Raw genomic sequence first — 23,759 nt, 5'->3', positions numbered from 1 at the left:
ACACCCCCAAGATTTCCCACTTCCCATCAGTCTTAGGAGCTGAAGGCAGGGCTAACACCCAGGTCGCCACACTATATTTGCAAGTACGTGCTATGTCTGGGTAAGATGCAGTTAGGTTCCCTGCCAGCCTCACCGCTTTTAAATAGCTTTTAAAAATGATCAGGTGTTAGGGCCTTTGCAGGCCCTGGGGGTGCACTCGATTTTTGAGTTGTAGATTCGGACAGCACTACATATTGAAGAACGCACTATTTAGTGAGTAGGAAAGGAATTCGGACATAGAATATTGTGTCAGGTTGTTGTGGCTTTTCAGGTTTCAGTGAGCTATATAAATAGCAATAAAATCCTGAGCTTTATACTATTTTTTTTTTTTTACATTTTAGGGTATTTTATTTTTAATTCTAAATTTCTTCAAAAGGTAAATGTTTGATTAATTTCTAAAGGAAATTATTAAATAACTGATAAACTCTAAAAATGTGGGTCTTTATGATTACAAAATACGAGTGACTGTTAACTGTTGTATGTAAGGCATATGTGGAAATGTTAAAGGCCATTTACAACACTTTTTGTAAAGGGCTTATTCATTTAATGCTCACATGGGGCAGTGATAAAATTGAGAACAAATCTCAAAGAGTTTGCACACGCACACAAACAACCAGAAACGTGACGGCCAAGAGGCGAACAGCTGACAGGAAACGCGAGCACTTTCACCGGAAAGCAGGCGCAGTTCTCATTGACGCCTGAGAGCTGCTTTAATGGCGGCGTCTCGACGGTCTTCGCAGCAACAACAACAGCAGTCCGCATTACAGTCTCCACCGAGAAGCAGCTCTCTTTCGGGCGCTGCTCCCTCCTCTTCGGCCATGGCTCTGCTGGCTTCCGCGGCAGGGCCGCCGGAGATGGAAAGGGAATGTAGCGGAGGGATAGATGTGGCTTTGGCCTCCCCGGACTTGCCAGCACCGGCCCTTGCTAGCAGTTCAAGCTCTACTCCGACAGCCTCTGGCGGGGGCAGCAGCGTTTCGAGCCCCGGGTCGGGAGCTGCTAGCCCTACAGACGGTAGCACTAGCAGCAGCAGCGTCGGTGGAGCGTTCAGGGAGTTGTTTGAGGCTTGCAGAAATGGGGATGTATCCCGGGTTAAAAGACTTGTCGACTCGGTGAATGTAAACGCTAAAGACATGGCTGGTCGAAAATCAACACCGCTTCATTTCGCTGCGGGTAAGTAGGAGCTAAGCTAACGAGAGTCCTGCATTAAGCTAAAATGTTAATATAACTAAAGCAAGTGTATGATTTTAGACTGTAGTCGATACTGTATTTCTTATTTTGTTGTTTTGTTTTGCTAATACTCATTTTTAAATGTTATCGATAAAGCTCGTGCTCGCTATCGAGTCATTACTATATAACTCTTTATGTCTGTAATGATTTTAACTTTTCAACCCAAAACACAATTTGATTTAGCATAATCATTTTATTTACTACCTACACTTTAAACACATTCCCCCCGTTTTTTCCCTACCTTAGCGAATTTGATAACTTCCATGACGTAATGTCATGGCGACCACCCGTACCGTTTTAACAGTTGCAACTAATTTTTTGTTAGATTTTTATATTTTTTTTTTCTGTTGTTGTAGTTATTGGATATAGAAAATGTGCTTCAAATTACTATTATTTTTTTCTTCTTTTAGGTTTTGGTAGAAAGGATGTAGTGGAGCATCTCTTGCAAACGGGTGCCAATGTTCACGCAAGGGATGATGGGGGCCTCATCCCTCTCCATAACGCTTGTTCTTTCGGGCACGCGGAGGTTGTTAGCCTCCTCCTGTGTCAAGGTGCAGATCCAAATGCCAGAGATAACTGGAACTACACGCCACTGCACGAAGCTGCTATCAAAGGAAAGATAGATGTTTGCATCGGTAAGGATCTTTGGAGCCTAGAAAAGAAAGTTTGTTTTCATAAATATAAATTGTAAATTACTGGAAGGCTAAATGTTTACACAAGATGTTTTCAACTTCTATAGTATCATGTTTTCTCACTTCAGATTTTTGTGTAATACCATGCAACATTTATGACTTTTCGTGTTTCGTTTGAACTTTCTACCAGTGTTACTTCAACACGGAGCTGATCCAAATATTCGCAATACTGATGGCAAATCTGCTCTGGATTTGGCCGACCCTTCAGCCAAAGCAGTTCTCACAGGTCAGTCCTTAAACAATATTATTAATTTCTCTAAAATTGAATCCTTAGGTCTTCCGATTTTTCTCCCTACAATAATTGTACTATTTGAAAATGCAACATATATTGCCAAACGCCTTAAATTTGTTCAGAAATTCAGTATTTTGCTCTACAGCAAATGAGCTATGTTTAAAATTCAAATCAAAACTTTATTTTCAATAAAGGAAATGCAACAAACTTGCTCTTCAAATTGAATGTTCTATAAACTAAGGGCTCAGACACCAAAATACCTGCTGCTGAATGTAGAGTTTGAGAACATTGCAACATATGTGTAAATGAGTGTGATTGATGCCATGTTTGACACTATTTGCACTGTTTACTTCTGGTGCCAATGAAAATTTTGCTGCACTTTGTGCTAATCTTGCATCTAAAATATGAATGTTTTTGAAGACTCCAAAATAAATAGCTGACACTTTTTATTATCTTAAGTATGCCTTTGGGTTCATGTTGCAGATCTGAGCTGATGTGAACTATGGAAATTAAAACTAGATGGTAATTTATTTAGATCATATTGCCTCAATTTCGTTTATAGTCACTTTTTTATTTTATTTTGATGTGTTGAAGAGATTACCCTGGTAAAAGTTAGTAAAAGTGACCTAAAAGTTGCAGTAAATATTAGATTATTTTGTCATTATTATGTTTTTGAGAAATTCAAACATTTAATTCTTAACTACTCCATTTGGCTTATTATATAAATATGTATTCCTCTGGATTACACTTAAAATAAAAAACAGAGACTTATTTTGCTGGTTTATCAAAACAGTGTTTAAATAATAGCATAAATATATTAAGATATTCAAAAAGGTGAAGTCATTTGATCATGATTGTTGTGGTAAACATCCGTCTATACTGATTTTTCTGATTTAAATTGTGTGATCCATTTATTAAATCACATTTTATGTTTAAAATAATGTAGTTTTAAACTGTAATAATGACATTTTACAATGTTTATCTTAACATTAAGTCTCATGTTTGTTTGTTTTTCCAGGTGAATACAAGAAGGACGAACTTCTAGAAGCTGCAAGGTGAGTTTATCTGTAAAAATAATAATAATAATAATAATAATAATAATTGAAGACAGTGGTCTGTAGCTCTCAAAGACGAATCACTTGACAGAAACACTAATTTACATGATTAAATGCACACATTTTAAAATATTAAAATCACAAAATGTAGAGAAAAAGTTAAAAACTTTTTACCATAAACCGACAATTTTTTTTCTTAAGGTCCTACATTATGTCAAGCTGTATATGTTGACATCTTTCTTTTCAACTATGGCTTTTACAGAAGTGGAAATGAAGAGAAGCTGATGGCTTTACTGACTCCTCTAAATGTCAACTGTCACGCCAGCGATGGTCGCAAGGTAAATGACCCTGTAGCATCACACCCCCCTATGTTACAGTCTGTTGTGAAGGCGTGCAGGACGGTCCAGACGTGCTGTTAATACATTCTGAAATGAAGTACAGGAGGCACTGACTGTCAGGCTGTTTATCAATGTTTTACAGAAATATTATTTACATTATTGACTATGTAGGCAAGAAAATAGTTGATTAAAGTTTATTTTGAAGAAAAGACTTGCTGTTCTTGCTGTAAATAGTTTTTTTTCTCCTGTAGTTTATTGGTCATCTTGTGTAGTTGATCCATTTGCATCTTTGAAATCATCTTGGTGCTTAATAACTTAAAGGGGCCTTCATGTTGTGTATGAGTGTGGCATAACTTTTTGTTTGTTTTTGTTATCCCAACATTTTGTAGCATGATTGAGGAGATATTTGGAAAATTATCTTATTTATATACATTTTTAATCATATTCCAGCATGTGTGGAACTGGAGACTTGCACCCAAAACACACTTTTTCATTTTATTGTTAAACTGAAACAAAACAGATTTTTAAAAACGTGTGGATACACAAAAAAATTAGTCTAATTTATTTGTGTGTGTTGGTTGTTGTCAGTTTATAATATCTTTGTTATGGGGAAAATTTGTTATTAAGATTTTAAATAGTAATTTTACTTTTTTGCTATTGTGAAAAAGTTATTTTAAATAATAATGATAGGAAACAATTTTTCAGATTTAAGTAATTCTTGTTAGACAAATTATACCACATATTTATTTGTCTGTTTAATTGTATTTAATATACTGGAGTATTTTGGCTTTCATTTAGATTTTTGTCTGTGTGTTTGTTCATGCTTTTACACAGAAGCTGTCATATTTCATCCATTTTTCCTTTTTTTTCTTCCTAGTGAATAACTTTAAAATAACTTTTCAGTTCCATGAAACACATTCTCACTAACATGTTCGAACTATATCCATTTTTGTCTTTATGCTTCTTCCACATCAGTTTGCCTCCTTAGTTATGACCTTTGGTTTAAGGTTTCCTGAGAAGATCTAACCAGTCCTTCACATCCACTTTAATCTCCAGTCTTTATTGACAGATCAGGGCTTTGTAACCTGCGGTTTGGTTCACTTGCTAGAATGGAGAGGGAAATTTCTGTGAAAACATGCTGTCATTTTGTAATTTGTGTTTCGTTTTGTTTTCCGTGTGACTCTGGCAACATTTGTCGATCAGTCAACCTCACAAAAAATGCTGGTAAGTTGACCTTGATAATGGCCACCTGATTGATTCACTGTTGTGATCTTTTTTTTTCTTTCTTATGACTTTTTTTTTTAATCCATTGTTTTTATTTGAAAAGTAATCTGGATGGCACTTGTTAATTGCACATCATGGACCTGGGTCTTCGGGTCACTCATGTACCTTACTCTGTTGCTCCTCTGGCGTGCTTGTGTGTACGAGAAGCGTGTGAGTGCATCGAGTTGTCGTCATGGCGATGGCCCATCTTTCTGTATGTGCAGAGGAGCTCAAACGTGCACTGCCTGTTTTTCTTTGGCGTCCTTCCTTCCTCCTTGCAAACTCACCCACACTTCTCCAACTTCAGTCACCGGCTCTCAGTCCGGACTGATTGAGCCGTTACTAGATCTGAATTTGACGGTCATGCTTGCATGAGTCGACGCCCACCCCTCTGCATTTTGTCTGAATCTTGAGTTTGTGTCGGTGAAGCTCATGTTTGCTTTGGTTGTTGCCTGCTGGATGAGCTGGTGTGCAGTAAAGAATGCTCTGCATTTCCGCCATCATTCAAATGCTATGCTACTTTTTATGGGAATAACTGGATTGTGTCATCCCACATTGAATGATGCCTTTTTAAAATTCATCTCATCGGTTTGATGTTTTTTTTTTTTCTTCTTTTCACTTGGGATTGAGGTTTTACACTTTACTTTCTGGGCTTTGCTGTCATTTTGCATGGAAGTTGAAATGATGTCCCTTTTTTGAATGCAAGTCCTTTCAACATAAAACGTATGCTAACCCTAATTTGATTTGCAGCTCCTCTTTATACTAATTTTAAATGCAGTAATTCTCTTGGCTGACTCAAATTAATTTGACCCTTTTATTAGTTTGCAGGCGTGTTTCCTCAAACACTGACTATGCTTTCTGCAGCTTCACTGCCTCTTCTTACAGTTGGAATTCAGTTGCGCTAAATACTAAATAAATCATTTCCTGAGAAAGTAAAAAAATAAAATCAGCTAATTTTTGAATTCCAAATAGTTTTTATTTTCATTAAATCTACTGTGAAAGTACAAAAAAGTTTAGAATGGAAAATTCTGCTCCAAAACGTGTATGTATGTACCGTTTTTTCCCACCCTAAATTTAAACTAAATTTTGAAGTTCCTAAAATTTTGCTGTCCAGTAATCATTAATCTAGAAAAAAAAAATCACTTTTTTGCCTTGTTAGTCATAAATGAAGTAGGGGCAATGGGCAAAAATTACATTCCTTAATAACACATTTATCAGATGTTATCAAACTTTAATGATGTTTATAATCCTTTCTAAGACATTCACTAGCATTTATAGGTGTCTTACTAATGTATTTTAAGTGATGCATATAAAAACATTTATTAGTATTTGTAGATGTCTTACCTGTAATAACTCATAGGTGTTAACATATTTCTTTATAAGCATCTTATTATCATTTGTAGATGTATTACAGATTGATTGATTTTATTTTCCAAAATGCCAATAACAATTCAGCAAAAAAACATAATTAAAAAAATTGTGCATCATACATGTTAATAAATTGCTTACTAGTGGTCATTTAATATAAAACTTTTTTCAATAGTTATTTAGTTGTTTTTGCAGCCTCTCAATCTAAAGTGAGAACAAGATGTTCATCCTATGCAAGCACTTGATGAACATTCCAACTGAGTATTTTGCCACATCTTAATTTAAAGTGTGTGTTATTTCTAACCACACATAACATAAATGTCTTTATAAAGGCTTTACAAATGCTAATAAATCTTCATATGCATTTTGTTAACAATTATAAGGCATTTATAAATGCTATGTTCCATAAAGAGTTATAAGCACATTTATAATGTTTGTTAATGTCTTATAACTAGTTTATTAAGGATTTTAACTCTAAAGTGTTACCAAAATTGGTCTTGAATTCCAACTGTAATTCCCACCCAGACTGTATGCAATACTAATAACATTATAAGCTGCTTCTGTCTTTTATTTGCACAAAGCATATTTTTCTGTTTTTAAAGCCTGGGAATACATTTTATTTTGAAAATCCTTGGAGGATTACAGGAAACTTCAATAGTGAAGACAAATTGGCTAATTTTCCCTTTTTGATGCTAAATTTACCCTCCAAAAAGTCAATGAAACTTGCATTATCAAATGTGCCACTCATCTGCAACTCACCAAGCATAACTTGCCCTAGCACACTGCTTCTGCCTCTAATCAGCTGCTTGCCCCTGACTTTACCAGAGGCAGTTTAGTTTGAAGGAGAAACCTTCACGCTCATCACCTGTGCTCCCTTGCAGTCGACTCCGCTCCACCTGGCTGCTGGTTACAACCGGGTCCGCATCGTCCAGCTGCTTCTCCAACACGGAGCCGATGTGCACGCAAAGGATAAAGGGTGAGAGGCTCGATGAGAGGACACGCCCAGAAATGTGCCTCCATTCTTTATGAATCAAATGTCTTTTGTCTTCCAGCGGTCTGGTTCCTCTTCACAATGCCTGCTCTTATGGTCACTATGAAGTGACAGAGCTTCTGCTTAAAGTAAGCACAGTTCACATCTTTATAATCTTACTCTTCTTTAATTATTTGTAGATTAAGGTTCCAAAACCCTTTTATTTTCTTAACTAATGATGCAGACTGTGTGGTTTTTCAGTTATCAATGTGTCTGATTGAACAATGAAACCTAATCCTCCGCAGCATGGAGCCTGTGTGAACGCCATGGACCTGTGGCAGTTCACCCCCCTCCACGAAGCTGCGTCCAAAAACAGAGTGGAGGTTTGTTCTCTGCTGCTGAGCCATGGCGCCGATCCCACCCTGCTCAACTGTCACAGCAAGAGCGCTGTCGACATGGCCCCCACCCCGGAGCTTAAGGAGCGGCTCACCTGTGAGTCCTGATCAAATGCATCGATCGGAAAAAGACACCCTTCTTTCTATACAATTTCTGTTTTTGTCTCTGTTTTTTCATCTAGATGAGTTTAAGGGCCACTCCCTGCTCCAGGCGGCGCGCGAGGCCGACATAGCCAAAGTGAAGAAGACCCTGGCTCTGGAAATCATTGGCTTCAAACATCCTCAAACCAACGAGACAGCTCTGGTCAGAAGAAGTCCTTATAACATCACTTTCCTATCTTAAGATCCGATCATAAGAAATTCAAAAGGATGGTGCTACTTTCTAAAAAAAATAGTTTTAATAACTAACCATACAAACTATTCTGGGATTGTTTCTGATAAAACTAAATATATCCTCAAAGTCCCTGATAATGGATGTTTTTGTAATCTGCTGACCTGCAGGTGAAACTGCCAAAGGCAGAAAGAAAGAATTTGCATTGTTTTGTTATTGAGACACTCTGTGACTCTAATGCAAACTATTGAATCTAAAAAAAAGGCTTAAACGAGGACAACTGATAAAATAGGAAAGCATTTTGTTGCATTTATCAGAAGGCATCCAGAAAGCTGAGTTTATCACTTAGGACAAATCCTTCATTTTTACTTTCCTGCTGCTCTTTTCAGTGGTAAACCAGTCATTAGCATTTTTTATTTCAGCTTCATCTTTATGTAGCATCATAATATTTACCCAGGCTAGAAACTGACTCGTGAAGCACTGGTGGTTGCATTATTTATGACATAAATTAAAAGCAAACTTATAAAAAAAAGCTACAAACATTTGTGAAAATTAGAAAATTGATTGATAACTCATTTGAAATGAAGCAAAAGTGATTTGTTGAACTTAAAAGAATTGTAATCAAATCACCTTTTATTGCCTAATTTTTCGGTAATTACATTTTTTATTCTACATTAAACTGAATCTTTTGACTCTTAACATTTTTTGTATCTTGATTATGTTGACTAACGTCTAAAATCTCAACAATCTTTATAGACTTAGAAGAATTGAACATCTTTTTTGACAAGGATGTGTTGTTGTGTTTCATAGCACTGTGCTGTGGCTTCACCCCATCCAAAAAGAAAGCAGGTGACAGAACTGTTGCTGCGCAAAGGTGCCAACATCAACGAGAAGAACAAAGAGTATGCAGCTTCACTCCAACTTATTGAGAGAAAATACATTCTAAAGAATAAACATTGAATTTACTAACAGAAAATCTTCTTCTGCAGCTTCATGACTCCGTTGCACGTTGCTGCCGAGCGAGCTCACAATGATGTCCTGGAGGTGTTACAAAAACACGGAGCAAAGGTGTGTTCCTGTGCTTCAGGTTTGTCTCTTTTGTGACTGATCCGGTTTGTGTGGCGTAAACATTTTTGCCTGTTTTCAAATGCAGGTGAATGCGGTGGACACTCTGGGTCAGACTGCTCTCCACAGAGCTGCGCTGGCTGGTCACATCCAGACCTGCAAGCTCCTGCTGAGTTTCGGGGCCGACCCCGCCATCGTGTCTTTACAGGGTTTCACTGCAGCCCAAATGGGTAACGAGGCCGTGCAGCAGATCCTTAATGGTAAACTTTGATTTTCTCAAGTTATTGGCTGCACTTTTTCCAAAATAAAAGTACGCTTTGATTTAAAGGAATAGTTTGTCAGAATTCACCCTGTTCTCGACACTTTCTCTGTCTTCAGAAAATGTTCCTACACGTAATTCAGATGTGGACTACAGATTTCTGGAAGCTGCCAAAGCGGGGGATCTGGACACCGTGCAGGTGTGATCTTTTGTGTCTTTTTGTGTTTACGGTAGCAGTTTGCAAAAGACCATATATATTTTACATCCAGACTTTAGCAACATGATTGCAATCATTGTTGTCTTTGTTACAGCAACTTTGCACCCCCCAAAATGTCAACTGCCGGGATTTGGAGGGTCGTCACTCCACCCCACTCCACTTTGCAGCTGGTTACAACCGAGTTGCTGTTGTTGAGTATCTGCTTCACCATGGAGCAGATGTTCATGCAAAGGACAAAGGGTACGCTTTTTGAGTTTGAACGTTAAGGCCTTAAGATTTAGTCAAGTGATGATTTTGACTTCTGTTTCTGCAGCGGCCTGGTTCCCCTCCATAATGCGTGCTCATACGGCCATTACGAAGTGGCCGAGTTGCTGGTCAGACACGGAGCTTCAGTGAATGTGGCAGACCTGTGGAAGTTCACTCCTCTGCATGAGGCTGCAGCCAAGGGGAAATATGAGATCTGCAAACTCCTGCTCAAAGTAAGCATCTGTCATCGTCATCACCACAGTTTGACTTGAAGTTTGGCTGTTACAAGAAACCCACGCACTCTTCTTTGTAGCATGGAGCAGATCCAACTAAGAAGAACCGGGATGGCAACATTCCACTGGACATGGTGAAAGACGGTGACACGGACATCCAGGACCTCCTGCGAGGTGACGCCGCCCTCCTTGATGCTGCCAAGAAGGGCTGTCTGGCTCGGGTGCAGAAGCTTTGCTCCCAGGAGAACATCAACTGCAGAGACGCACAAGGGCGCAACTCCACGCCACTACATTTGGCAGGTGCGACAAGCTTTGTTTTATTCCAGATTCAAGTTTGTGTGTTTTGTCTTTTGTAAACTAGAGCATTATTGTCAAATTGAAGAATGTGTAGATACTGGTGTTTGATGCTGTTCATCATTCATAGCTGGTTACAACAACCTGGAGGTGGCAGAGTATCTGCTGGAGCATGGGGCTGATGTCAATGCTCAGGACAAAGGAGGCCTTATCCCGCTTCATAACGCAGCTTCTTATGGGGTCAGTTAGCACAAAACTCACTGATCTGACTTTCTTAAAAAAAGAATGTAACATAACAGACTTCAGAGTTTGACTTGTGCAACTTTTCTTTCTCTTAGCATGTAGATATTGCCGCCCTCCTAATCAAGTACAACACATGCGTGAATGCGACAGACAAATGGGCCTTCACGCCTCTCCACGAGGCGGCCCAGAAAGGTCGCACTCAGCTCTGTGCTCTGCTGTTGGCCCACGGAGCCGACCCCACCATGAAGAACCAGGAGGGCCAGACTGCTCTGGACCTGGCCACGGTGAGGACATGTTGCTTTACAACTTTATTCTATTTTTATTTCTGTAGCATCAGAGTCGTGGAACATTTTTAGTTGTAGAAAATTCAATGCAGTGATGTTTTGTGGCTGCAGGCTGACGACATCCGAGCTCTACTGATGGACGCCATGCCACCAGATGCCTTGCCCAGCTGCTTCAAGCCTCAGGCCACAGTGGTCAGTGCCTCCGTCATCTCCCCTGCCTCCACTCCGTCCTGCCTGTCAGCCGCCAGCAGCATAGACAACCTGGCCGGGCCTTTAACGGAGCTGGCAGCGGCTGCTTCTGCTGCCGGGACGTCGGGGGTGGCAGATGGCGCCACGGGGTCCGACCGCAAAGAAGGGGAGAGTGAGTTTGTTTCAGTTAGCATCACAACAAGCACCTGTCTTTTTGTAAAAACAAAACAACAAAACAAAAAAAAACAAAGACGAAGCTTCTGCTGTCCAGTCAAGTCTAACACGATGTCCCCTCACAGTGGCGGTGCTGGACATGAACATTAGTCAGTTCCTGAAGAGCTTGGGTTTGGAGCACCTGAGGGACATCTTCGAGAGGGAGCAGGTTTGTGATCCAGCTAAACTCTAAGAGCACATCTGCAGCTTCAGAAGACGAAACAAGGCAGTAACAGGCAAACTCGTTAGAGTAATGTATGCCTCGTCTTCCAGATCACGTTGGACGTCCTGGTGGACATGGGCCACGAGGAGCTGAAAGAAATAGGGATTAATGCGTACGGCCACCGGCACAAACTTATCAAAGGTGTTGAGAGGCTGCTCGGGGGGCAGCAAGGTGAGAAAACATTCTGGAAACTTGATTTATTTTATACATGCATGAAAATATCTTAATCCGTTCTGCTCTTTACAGGTTCCAATCCATACCTGACATTCCACTGTGCCAGCCAAGGCACCATCTTGATAGACCTTTCACCGGATGACAAAGAGTACCAGTCTGTGGAAGAGGAGGTATTCTAACAACTGCCCTGATGATCTGGACCACTCATAAAAAGGGGAATTATCAGTCACCAATTCAGTGTCACTAAAGAAAACGATTTTCAAAATTTCACAAATGAGGAAATATATTATCTTGAAAAAATTCTCACACTTTTTTCAAACTCTAAAAGAAATAATACTGGTTAAAAAAAAGTACTTAATTGGGATTTGTAGTAAAAAAAAAACAGATTTAAAAAATGTTTGGTCTGTGTGCAGTGATTTACTTTGTCATTTTTTACATTTTGATTCCAGTAAAATCTTGTTGTTTTGCACAGATGCAGAGCACCATCAGAGAGCACAGAGATGGAGGCAACGCTGGGGGCGTTTTTAGCAGATACAACATCATCAAGGTATGCTTTATTTTATTTTTTTTATATAAACATTAAAAAGGTAATGAGAATGTACCACCACATTTATTTTACCGTAAAATGTCCACATCTTTTGGGTTCCTGGAAATAATGTGGGTTTTTGTGCTGCACAGATTCAGAAGGTTGTGAATAAGAAACTGCGGGAACGGTACGCTCACCGGCAGAAGGAGATCGCGGATGAGAACCACAACCACCACAACGAGCGGATGTTGTTTCATGGTAAAGCTCACAGTAGTTGTTTGTTGTGCGAGTGTAAAAGAAACCTCTGATGGTTCTGTATTGATTACCTCCAGGTTCGCCGTTCATCAACGCCATCATCCACAAAGGCTTCGATGAGCGTCACGCTTACATTGGAGGGATGTTTGGAGCAGGGATCTACTTTGCAGAGAACTCTTCAAAGAGCAATCAGTACGTCTACGGCATCGGCGGTGGTACCGGATGTCCCACGCACAAAGACAGATCTTGTTACCTTTGCCACAGGTGACTTCATCTTAACCAACTCCAGCGATCAGTGCAAGCTTCTACTGCTGTTGCTTTAATATTTGGATTTCTACATTTTCAGACAAATGCTGTTCTGTCGGGTCACTCTGGGTAAATCCTTCCTGCAGTTCAGTGCCATGAAAATGGCCCACGCCCCTCCTGGACATCATTCAGTAATTGGGCGGCCCAGTGTTAACGGTTTAGCTTATGCGGAGTATGTCATCTACAGAGGAGAGCAGGTGAATGCAAAACATGACAGAAAGAGCAGTTGACCCAAACATTTGGTACTACATAAAGTAATGCCGTGTTCTTTTCTTACAGGCCTACCCAGAGTACCTCATCACCTACCAGATCCTTAAACCAGAGTGTGCAGCCCAGTCTGCAGCAGGAGCTGAACAGAAGTCCTAATTACTTTATACTTTGCACATTTTGAAAAGGACTTGATGTCTGATTTTTTATTTTTTTTCTCCTTTGTATTGCAAAGGCCTGAACACATTTTTTTCTCATCACCTGACACATTTCCAGCCTCCTGCCCAGTAGAAGCCATGGTGATCAGTGCTTCATGAACAAATATACTGTACACTGCTTTTTTTAGGCCTGGTTTTATCTTTAACATCCAGCATGCATGTGAATACAGAAGCATGTAAGGTCCAGTAGCTTGTGGTTTATTTCAGTATTGACTCCCCTCTCCCTCTTCTCGTGTCGGGAGGATTCTGTTAAGACTTTAAAGCATGTGCATTTATAGTTTGTGACTATGGAGAAACACCAAAACCCCTTCTTTAGCCTGTGCCATCCTTGAGAGGCCCCCCAACTGTCGAGAAAAAGATGGACTATTTCTACTCCCCACATTGCTGGGGTTTAACTCGTGTAGACTGATCTGTGGTAACAAAGTTTATATTTAGTAATAACTATAACACTACCTGACAGGTAACAATACACAATTGTTATACTGTAACGCTTTGTTTTTTCCTATCAACCCAAGAACTCTACAAATGGTGAATTGGCGTGTTTTTAATGGTTTTATTCAAGGCTGCTCACACCTTATTGTGAAAGGGCTCTCTGTCAAATCATATTTGGGACTATTTTATTGACACAACAATGCCGATTTGCATGAGAAATGTGTGCCAAGTGTAAGTCATCGTCTGGACGTTCAGTAAAACTAACATTTCAAAGCATTACGCAGGATCATGCTTCATACAGTGGAAATTGACGGAAATGTGCTTGCGATGCCTTACTGGTTACCACCCTACAGCCAATGAGCTCATCAAAACGCTTGCTCTGTTGCCATGGATTTACAGTTACGCATAAGGATTGCACTTTTACATAGAAAGCTATTTAATTTATTTTCAATCAAAATTCCAAATTTGTGGGGAAAAAAAGATTTGTACAGATTGTGTAAATGGTTGTGTATAACTTGCTGTTTAACAGTATCTTTGAGTTCAACTGTAAATGACACAAATTTTCCTTTCATGTCTTTTGGGTTCTGCATCACCCTTCTTTTTTTTGTTTTTTAATAAATGTCCCATTAACAGCTCCTTGTCTATTGTTTTTACTGTTTACACTCCAGAGTGAATAAATTATTTTGATTAAGGTAGCATTTTTCTTATGCTGAAGACTTTTATATGTTGGGGGTGGGGGGGGGGGTCTATTTTAGGTGCATAGATATAAAAGAAAAGGAAATTGGATGCTACTGTTAAAATCAAATAAGACTTAAAATATCAACATTTCTTATTAATACATTATTTATGCTGCAAGTGATCTTAAGTTGCAGATGAATCTCTGAAGTTATTTTTATTTTAGAATCCCTTAACCAGGTTTTCTGTGCATAAGCAAAACTGCACTAATTAAAAATCACCTTTACAATTTTCAAGAAAAAAACATTTTTTTTGTGTAGGTCAATTCAATTCAGCGTTTATTTTATTTTAACATTTGTTTTTTAGATGCTCTTTTTAAAAGTAGTTGTAAACACTACAACATTGGCGCAGGTCGTGACGTCATCACACTGAGACGAGCGCCGTCGGGATTTCTCATCAAGTTGTATTGTTTTGGTTGTTTTTCTGTGCTTTACACTCTCCTAACAATGTCTAAAGCTTTCCGGGTGGCTCGTCTTTCCTTATATCGTTTCAGTGTGGACGTGCAGACTGTCGCGGCGTTTTAAATTGTCACGTCATTTAAATCTGTTGGTGGAAAATGGAATTGAGAAGTTATTCCTTTTTTGCTGTGTTTTTCTTGGTCTCCAAACCTCCCGTGTCTTCTTCTATTATCACAGTTGATCTGAAAAGACCAGAAAGAGAGCTGAAGCACTTTTGGAAAAGTACGGGGTTCTGGTAGGTCCAAAATAAATGAACTCCCTGATTTTACTCAATACAAAGCTGTGGAGATGAAAATATATATTTTGTAAGGGACTCAAATGAAACATTTTAAACCATGAAAGCATAAACAATGGGATTGAAAGCTGTACTGTTTGTTAATATCCTTTGGAATCCGCAGCCCCCCACTTCCTCACACCCAGGCCCACCAGTATGACCTGAGCATTGACCAGCAGCTGAATCTGGCCTATGTGGGTTCAGTCCCTCATGGGGGGATCCAGCAGGTCAGGATCCACTGGATGATGGAGCTGGTCAGTGCACAGTAAGTCTGCTGTCACTTGGAGACTCTTTACAGTCACAGCACGACTCTTTGGTCTCTAATAGAAGTTAAATTATTTACTAATACCATTTCAATTTAATTAAATCAGCACTTTTTTATTGTAGAGATATTGGGGGAAGACCCCAGTATAACTTCACACATCTGGATCATCTTATTGAACTCCTGCATATCAATGGACTTAAGCCAGGTACTGTGCTAAACTGTTTTTCTCATACACTTTGATATTACTTCAGACTAAAGCAAACTCAACAACAGAATGCAGTTTAAAGTGTAAAATACTTCAAATCTGAAGTAAAAAAAATAGTCCTTGTTTGTTTCTCGTTGTAGGTTTTGAGTTGATGGGCAGTGTTTCAAACTACTTTAATGACTTTGAGAACAAATCACAAGTGCTGGAGTGGAAAAACCTGGTTTATCTTACAGCCAAGAGGTACATTGGTGAGTTAAGACGTTTTTTTTTTTTTTAAGCAACTAAAATTAAGCTTAATTAAATTAATAAGACAGATCAGATAATTTAGATGTTTAAGTTAAATATTTAGCTGTAATGAGATTTTCTCTTGTATTAATATTAACTGAAAAACAGCAGAGCATTATCTTTGTGCGCAACAAAAAACTTTTAAAACACCAGTCATATTTTACAGAAGACTCTGAGGAGCTTTCAAAATAAAACTTAAAAAAATGTTCTCAGTGTTACATATTACACTTAAGTGGAGTTTGTATAAAATTATAAAAACTGCCTGACTGCATCACTTTATTTTAAATCTAAACTTCAACCATTGTTTATAAGTTCTGTTTAAGTCTTTCATTTCTGTATTTTTAATGTAATTCTGAAGAAAAACATCGAGTATCCAGCTTCTGTCTTATAGAATTTTGGGAGTTGATTGAGTTTTGAAGTTTGTGGACTTGAGTTGTGATACCAGATTTTTTAACATAATGGAATATTACATTTTAAAATGTTATAAACCAACAATTTGGGGCTTTTAATTGTATTATTTTTATTTTAAATGTGAATTGCTCACTTTGATTAAGAGATTGTGTGTTTCATAATGAAAGGTGATGTTAAAATCTGTTCTTATTGTAAACCTTTGAATAAAAAACTAAAATCAGCAAGTCCTAACTCAAACTTTAATGTAATAGTGGACAACTTTTAAAAAATAAAGGAGAAACAATATTTTTCAGGTTATTTGTTTTACAGTCTGGACTTTACAAGTGTGCAGCATATAGTATTTATTATTATTTCTGCAGCTTATGTATCCAAATGTTTATTCACAAGATGGTAAATTTTGAAATGTAAATAAGTCAGGTTTATTCTTATTGCATTTTTCTTAGAAATATTCATAACATGCTTTACCACACAAGTCAAAACTACTTAAAAGACAGGATAAAACAAGACTTAAAAGACATTAAACATAAAAAAAACATCAAATTATAATATCATGCCAACATGAAAGCCTACATTTATTTAAAAATCATCTGAAATAACATTTGATTTAAAAGCTTCAACAGAGTAAATAGGGACGTAGGCAGAACCCTGCAGAATTCAAGAGGCATCGCTTGGAGCACTCGGTCCTCTCTAGTTTTAAAGTTTGTGTGAAGGACAACATTAAACCTGATCTGATTGGGAGTCAATGGAGTTCTGCTGAAACTAGAGTAACTTGAGTTCTTTGTTGGTGTGGGTTTAACGACATGCTTCAGAATTCTGAACAGCCTGGAGGCGGTAAAGCTCCTTTTGGCTTAAAAAAGTAAAACGATTGTTATAAAAGTCTTGATTGAGTAGTTTTATAATTAGTTTCTATACATATTTTCAGACAAATACGGCCTGGAAAGGGTTTCTCAGTGGAACTTTGAAACATGGAATGAACCCAACAACCATGACTTTGACAACGTCACCATGACAATTCAAGGTAGTCATTTCAAAGTCTCTTTATGACATATTAGTGTAAATCAATTGCACACATTTCCAGTTTAAGAAAAGTTTTGCTCTCGTGCAATTAAATTGCTAAATGACATTGTGCTGTATTTATTTAGGGTTTTTAAACTACTATGACGCATGTTCGGAGGGGCTGCGAGCTGCGAGCAGCCTCCTCAGGTTTGGAGGTCCCGGAGACTCGTGCCACTCTCCACCTCGCTCCACGTACTGCTGGGCCATGCTTCAGCACTGCTACAATGGCACCAACTTTTTCACTGGAGAGACAGGGGTCAGGATTGACTACATCGCCCTGCATAAGAAGGTTTCCTCAAACTCTGAAAGAAAAGAACTGATTTTTCTCATTAAAATTTTAACGTAATCAAAGAAGTTTATTTTTAAAATGGGACTCATAAAGTAGCTTATAATTACCCACAGATCAGTATATTTCAAGTGTTTTATTGTTTTAATTTTATAGTCGTTAATTATAACTTTATTTTAGCCTATTTAGAAAAAATGTAAAATTCTAAAAGAATCTTGACCCTACACATACTTCATATTTCATTGATTAGTCTGAACCAATAGATTACACAATTGTAGGAAAGACTAGAGACGTTATATGTGTCCAAACCATAAGAAAAACTGTAAGATACAAAAGTTAATTACTAGAAAAGCTAGAAGTTCAGAGTATTGTATATAAGTGCATAAATATAAAGTTTAGTGCTGTCATGTCATTAATTTTTTGTGACCTATAATTCATTAATAGAATTAATTGATTTTAATCGCAATTTTGTAAACGCACTGTGTATTTAACAGTACGCTTTTGTAAAAAAAACAAAAAACAATTTACACTCACTGAGAAAAAAAATGCTCCTCCAGGTGTGCATAACACGGAAGTAACCATCCGATGCAAAAATGAGATTAACGCGATAAAAAAAGAATGAACGTATTAAAATGTCAATTACTAATTAATCATGATTAAAATGAAATAAATGACAGCCCTAATAAAGTTTACTGTGAAAAAACAAGGGGAAGAAGGTGCATCAAGGTGGTTTCCATAACACCCCAGCAGTTTTTCATACTGATCACCCTCCTGAAAAACTGCATCGTTGCAGTAATTTATGGAGTCTTACCCACACGAGTATTACACCAATTCATACTTTTCAGTATTTCTGAGAGTTTGGTTTCAGTTTTTTTTTATTAGTTCTTAACTATAATTATCAAAAGTTAAAAATAAATGATTAAATCTATATATTATAAACATTCACTTTGATACAATGTAAAAGATAAAATAACATATTATGGGATGTTTCTGAGTTTGTTTGTACTCTGCAGGGTGGCGGGCACTCTTTGCCCATCCTCCAGCAGGAGATCCAGACAGTGGAAGAGATCCACAACCGTTTCCCCAGGTTCCACAGTGTCCCCGTTTACAACGACGAGGCCGATCCCCTGGTGGGGTGGTCCAAACCGCAAGAGTGGAGGGCTGATGTGACGTATGCTGCAATGGTGGTGAAGGTAATCTGCAGAAATGCAGCAAGCAAACTGCTGAGCTGTGCTACTTTTGCATCACGTTGTCTGTCCAACAGGTGATAAACCAGCACCAGGACTGGCTACAGGCAAACCCAAACAGCAGCTTCAATTTTACCATGCTGAGCAATGACAATGCCTTCCTCAGCTACCACCCACACCCCTTCACCCAGCGCACACTGACCGCCCGCTTCCAGGTGAACAACACTCAGACACCTCACGTCCAACTCATCAGGAAGCCCGTCCTCACTGTCATGAGCTTGTTGGCTTTGCTCGGTAATATCCTCCTCACACTAAAACCTTCATGAAGCACAGTCAAGAAAAGTACTCAAGCAGTTATTTGGCGTGTGTTTCTACTTTAAGGAGAGACCCAGGTCCTGGCTAAGCTTCTGAATTCAACAGTCGACCAGAATGGGACTCTGGGGGTTCTTGCCAGCATTCACAAACCAGCAATACCAGGCGGGTCAGACAGCTGGCAGGCAGCAGTTGTGGTCTACAGGAGTGATGACAACAGCACCTCCAACACCACTGAGGATGTTTCTGTTGTGTTGGAAGGATTAGCAGAACAAAACAGTACGTTTTAATACCCACTGCTGAATCCATGATGTTAGGTTTCTGTTAGGTTTGTGCAATTCACTATTTCTCGTCGTATTTAGGTCCCATGTATGTCACATACTACATGGACAATGATGCAACCAATCCTTACCAAGTGTGGCAGAGCATGGGAAGTCCAAATTACCCGACAACAGAGCAGTTCAGACTCATCAGGAGTACAGAGGTACATGAGGAATAGACATTTATGAGGACGTCTTCATTTCTGCTGTAAATTCATTGATTTTAATCAATTTTGTGCTTTAAAACTTTATAATTCTCAGAGTAAAACTCAATTTAAACGTTACTTGTTCCCATGTCCAGCGCAGAGGTTGGACTAACTAATGTGTTGTTGTGTCAGGGTCCTCACATCACCGGACCTTGGGAAATTCCTCAAGGTGACACCTTGATGTTGAAAGCCAAATTACCCATGCCTTCAGTTGTCCTGATCCATGTGTGCGCCAAACCAAAGACTCCACCAGACCAAGTAAATATTGTTATCTATAGCAAGGTTTCTCAACTCCAATCAGTTATGTTGCAATAGATATGTTGTCACCAAGAATTTTCATTTTTAAACAACAAAATCACTCAATCTTTTCTTAGTTCCTGAACAGACTATTTTGCTATTGAAAAGCTTTATTGATACTAGTAATTTTTTTGTTAGCCAAAAATTAAGACTTTTTTTTTTTGAACAAGAGTCTTTGTACTTTTTTAATATTCATTATTTTGAGGTGCAGACCTCCAGGAGGGAGGGGCCTCTGCCCACATGCAAGATGGCACCAGAATAAATCTCTAGCCGGAAGCAGACATTTTGCAACTTTAGCCTGTTGCGTAAGCGAAAATTTCCTAAGCTTTAGGAAACCCTTTCAAAAATTATATTTTAAAAAGTTATCAGAACTATCAGCTTTTAAGCTCTTTAAGGTGAAGAAACTGTTACTGTCTAGCAGTTTAGTGTGTAAGATGAGCTTCAAATGGGACAGAAAACATTGATTGTTTTATTTCGTTCAGGTCAATATTAACAATTGTTCAAATTTATCCAACTACACCCGATTACCTCCAGAGGAAAAGCTGGCGAAATGCAGCTTTTTCACTGTGAATCAACTGATGGCTGATCAGAGACGGCAAAATACTATTTTTTTCTCTGTGACAGAGGGTGTGACAAAGAAAAAATAGCAAAAAAGGTCAAAAAAAAGAAAAGAAGCGTGAAAAAAGGTGGAAAGCTTAAAAAGGGTGGGTCCGGCCGAGGACTTCTGGCCAATGATTTCGGGCGCAAGTGATGTTTTTTTTTTTGTGGCCAGCTCCGCCAGGGGAAGGGACTTCCAGCTGTTAATTTTTGAGCGCCATATTTTATCTCTGGTCAGATTCTCTTGCCAGGAGGCTGAATTAAGTGTGCTCAAGGGTAACCAAACACTAAATCAACTTTTTTTCCAGCTGTTTACCTGCATAAATGGGGCTTTAAAAGTGCTGACTTCTGGTCCTTGACACATTTTGACAGATTAAAATATATTTGTATGACTAAAAATAATGCCCTAAAACTGTCTGTATGCTGCCCCCTACAGGTTAAAACAAGGTTATACAGTTGAATTTTGTTATTGATCAAACCATGCAAGTCCCATGTCATTTCAGAAGTCCCATGTCATGATCTGCAGCTCCAGTTATGGTAACAGTCATAGAAACACTTCTGTTCCCCAGCCCCACCCCTCTGACTCGATTATCACATTTCAGATGTGGCTCTGACCATGCTGCTGTGTTACCTGTCGCTGCATTTTCGGTATGCGGAAGCAAAACGGTTGCACCGCTCACCACGGATGCGCGAACCATACGTCACTTCCGCTCTTCACCCTTAATACCACAGAGTCATTTCCAAACAGTAAAACTCCTTGATCACAAGAATTTATGTTTTTCTCAACAACCGAGAGCTTCTCCTGACTGGATTACAGTTCGAAAAAAAGCCACTGAGTTACCGTTAATAACGTGTTTGGATTACCGGAGAAAATAAAGTGTCTTGAAGTGGCGCTCTATCCACTTAGCTTAGGGAGTAAACTGCTGTCATGTAAAACAGCAGAAGAAGAAAACATTTGTAGTCCGTTTGTCGTCACTGCAAGATCGTACGGTCCTGATCCTTAACGTGTCTTGTTCCTTTCGTTTTTCAACAATAAGTGAATGTTTTCACTATGATAAACATTTTAAGTGCTATATTAACCTCCTAAGAGGTTATTATTGTTGTTACCATCCGAAGACCGGAAAATGCTTTAGCGGAAGTGACGTTTGGTTCGCACATGCAGGAGAGCGGTGCAACCGTTTTGCTTCCGCATACCGAAAAATCCAGCGACATTACAATTTAAGAGAGTAATATTGAACACTGGCATTGAAAAACACTGACTGATAACATGCAGTTTTGTCATACTCTGTAACTTTGACTATCATATTTTGTTATAGGTCAATGGATTACGTTTTATCAGGATCACCAAAGGCCAAGTTCTTGTTGTCTGGTCTGACCACTGTGTTAACTCAAGGTCAGTTAACTTCTTGTGTTTTTAATGGAGGCTTTACGTTATATTTAAAAAACGTCCAGGGATACACCTGACTTCTTTGTTCTATCACCAAAAATCCTTAGCTGCTTTCCTCATTCTAGATGACATACCAAGTAGCTATGCCTGTGGATCTCTCTCCATATGGTCTCTTTGAACATACAGGAAACTTTCTACTTTCCATCATGTCGGCCAACTCTATTTTTTTCTTTCAAAGTCCCAAAGTCGTCTTTTAGTGCGACACTCCGTTCTATCTTTTCCTCTCTCTCTGCATACAAGTCTTCCTCCTATCCTTCAACCAACAGTTGTCCAATCTATAACCCTACAGTTCAACATCACTGATAGAGGTTATTTTTAACCTTGCCTGGACTAAATCCAGCGTCAAAATTCTATTGGTGATGATCAAGATGAATTTGGGTTTTGGTTTTACATTGGATGCCATTCTTGACACAGCCTTTTCTATTGCACTGGATGTTGCCCCCTTGTGGTCGCATTTGCCCCATGTGGTTCTGTTCGTAACAATACCCCAATTGAAAAACTAAAATCTGCCAAAAACAAGAAGCATTCATGAAATGCTTTTTGTTTTGTGAGATAAGATTATTTGACTTAAAAAAGAATGACCATGTTAGAATTGAATCCAACACAGTGACGTTTTCTAAGTCGACATGGTTAATTGAATTAAACTTTGTTTTTTTTCTACCACACAGATGCATCAAGACTTTTGAGTTGGAGTTTTCTGCAGACAGTAACGAATTTAAAAGAGTGAATTCAGAGGACACGATTTTTACTTCATTTGTCTATATGCCAGGTGAACGTGAAATGCACTGACATTTTTAAAGTATTTAATTTGTGTGACTACACTTAAATTTTGCCATCTTGGATGTAATGGTTAACTTTGCTTTTTATTCCATAGTGAACCAGGAGGTTGCTGGTCTATACAGAGTTCGAGCTGTGGATTATTGGAGAAGACCTGGCTCTTATTCACTTTCAAAAAAATATTTAGAGAGGTAGCAAATCTCAGGAAGTGAATTTCATAAATATGTGGTCTACTCTGTTTTGTACGCACTAACATGACTATTGTAATAAATTGCATTTAAAATGATATGTTTTCTGTTATTTAGAAGATTAGAAAAAAGACAGTGATAAGAATTAGTTTATAGTTGGAATCCAAGTTTAGACAACATTGCTAATTCTTTCAACTGCACATTTCAAAAGAAAGAGAATAACTAATGTATGAAAGCTAAAGGGTAAATTCAGAATAGGATGCTCATCTGCTAGACATGGATTTGATCAAAGTTCAAGGGAAAAATAAAGTCCAGAGTGGTAAAGTAACCTGATAAACTACAATAACTATAACTGTGTTTTTCTCAAAACAACTATAAAGAAAATTAGATGCTTTTACAATTACAACAATTGTAAGAGAACTGAAACAAAGAGAACGATGAAGGCAGCAGCAACAACAAACAACATGCATGCATTATATGCTAAGGTTGTAAGCCTACTTGTTAGGAAATCTAGGCTAAGAATTGAAGTCAGGTGAAACGCGTTGAAGGCATATATGCTACCAATATACCACAAAGCAAAGTGTCTTGAGAGCTCATTTCAAAATAGAGACGATGTTTAAACTATGGCAGCCAAAAAGTTGCTACCACTATAAGACAAGTGGAGATTCTTTCAAGAACACTTTTGAAAAAATAGACCATTCGATGTGGGTTTAACCCTCATAAAAAAGAAGCTGTATTCCAAGTTATCATACTGATCCATGTATTGGCTGGGAATGGAACCCAGGACAACTTCTTGGAAGGCACCTATGCTACACCTATACCACCAATAAATATTTGCTGGAGAACACTTTTGGGAAAAAAAAAAAACATTTGATGATTGTCTAACCCTCTTAGAATGAAACTGTATACTAGGCTATCGTACTAATAAAAATACCATGCATTGGCTGGGAATTGAACCC

General features: G+C 38.5%; 2 protein-coding genes across 4 annotated transcripts; both read left to right on the top strand.

The window, feature by feature from the left end:
• The first annotated feature begins 206 nt into the window (after positions 1-206).
• Positions 207-14,129, top strand: LOC112148282 (poly [ADP-ribose] polymerase tankyrase-1). 2 transcript variants are annotated; one of them, XM_024275250.2, is made up of 28 exons: positions 209-1,209; positions 1,677-1,901; positions 2,089-2,184; positions 3,209-3,245; positions 3,508-3,583; positions 4,787-4,807; positions 7,096-7,190; positions 7,267-7,333; positions 7,490-7,676; positions 7,762-7,883; positions 8,721-8,812; positions 8,900-8,978; positions 9,064-9,235; positions 9,354-9,433; positions 9,546-9,691; positions 9,765-9,930; positions 10,011-10,230; positions 10,355-10,464; positions 10,563-10,751; positions 10,863-11,112; positions 11,240-11,322; positions 11,427-11,547; positions 11,623-11,720; positions 12,023-12,097; positions 12,229-12,334; positions 12,409-12,595; positions 12,678-12,834; positions 12,917-14,129. In XM_024275250.2, the coding sequence occupies exons 1-28, from the start codon at positions 753-755 to the stop codon at positions 13,001-13,003; spliced, it is 3,801 nt and encodes a 1,266-aa protein (XP_024131018.1). In that variant the 5' UTR covers positions 209-752; the 3' UTR covers positions 13,004-14,129. The 2 variants fall into 2 exon arrangements, with proteins under 2 accessions (XP_024131019.1, XP_024131018.1); XM_024275251.2 differs by lacking the exon at positions 4,787-4,807 and having other exon boundaries at positions 207-1,209.
• Positions 14,130-14,578: 449 nt separating this feature from the next.
• On the top strand, positions 14,579-22,898 carry idua (alpha-L-iduronidase). 2 transcript variants are annotated; one of them, XR_002919716.2, is made up of 15 exons: positions 14,579-14,922; positions 15,086-15,226; positions 15,349-15,431; positions 15,572-15,679; positions 17,050-17,145; positions 17,270-17,472; positions 18,483-18,662; positions 18,734-18,950; positions 19,038-19,247; positions 19,331-19,452; positions 19,627-19,752; positions 20,892-20,925; positions 21,705-21,781; positions 22,504-22,604; positions 22,710-22,746. XR_002919716.2 is itself a non-coding variant. In XM_024276348.2 (14 exons), the coding sequence occupies exons 1-14, from the start codon at positions 14,786-14,788 to the stop codon at positions 22,805-22,807; spliced, it is 1,899 nt and encodes a 632-aa protein (XP_024132116.1). In that variant the 5' UTR covers positions 14,579-14,785; the 3' UTR covers positions 22,808-22,898. The 2 variants fall into 2 exon arrangements, 1 of the variants encoding a protein (XP_024132116.1); XM_024276348.2 differs by lacking the exon at positions 20,892-20,925 and having other exon boundaries at positions 22,710-22,898.
• The last annotated feature ends 861 nt before the right edge of the window (positions 22,899-23,759 follow it).

The sequence above is a fragment of the Oryzias melastigma genome, linkage group LG9, assembly GCF_002922805.2.
Source record: "Oryzias melastigma strain HK-1 linkage group LG9, ASM292280v2, whole genome shotgun sequence".
Taxonomy (NCBI): Eukaryota; Metazoa; Chordata; class Actinopteri; order Beloniformes; family Adrianichthyidae; genus Oryzias; species Oryzias melastigma.
The sequence above is the reverse complement of the archived record's forward strand: the minus strand, read 5'-3'. Positions and strand labels throughout refer to the sequence as shown.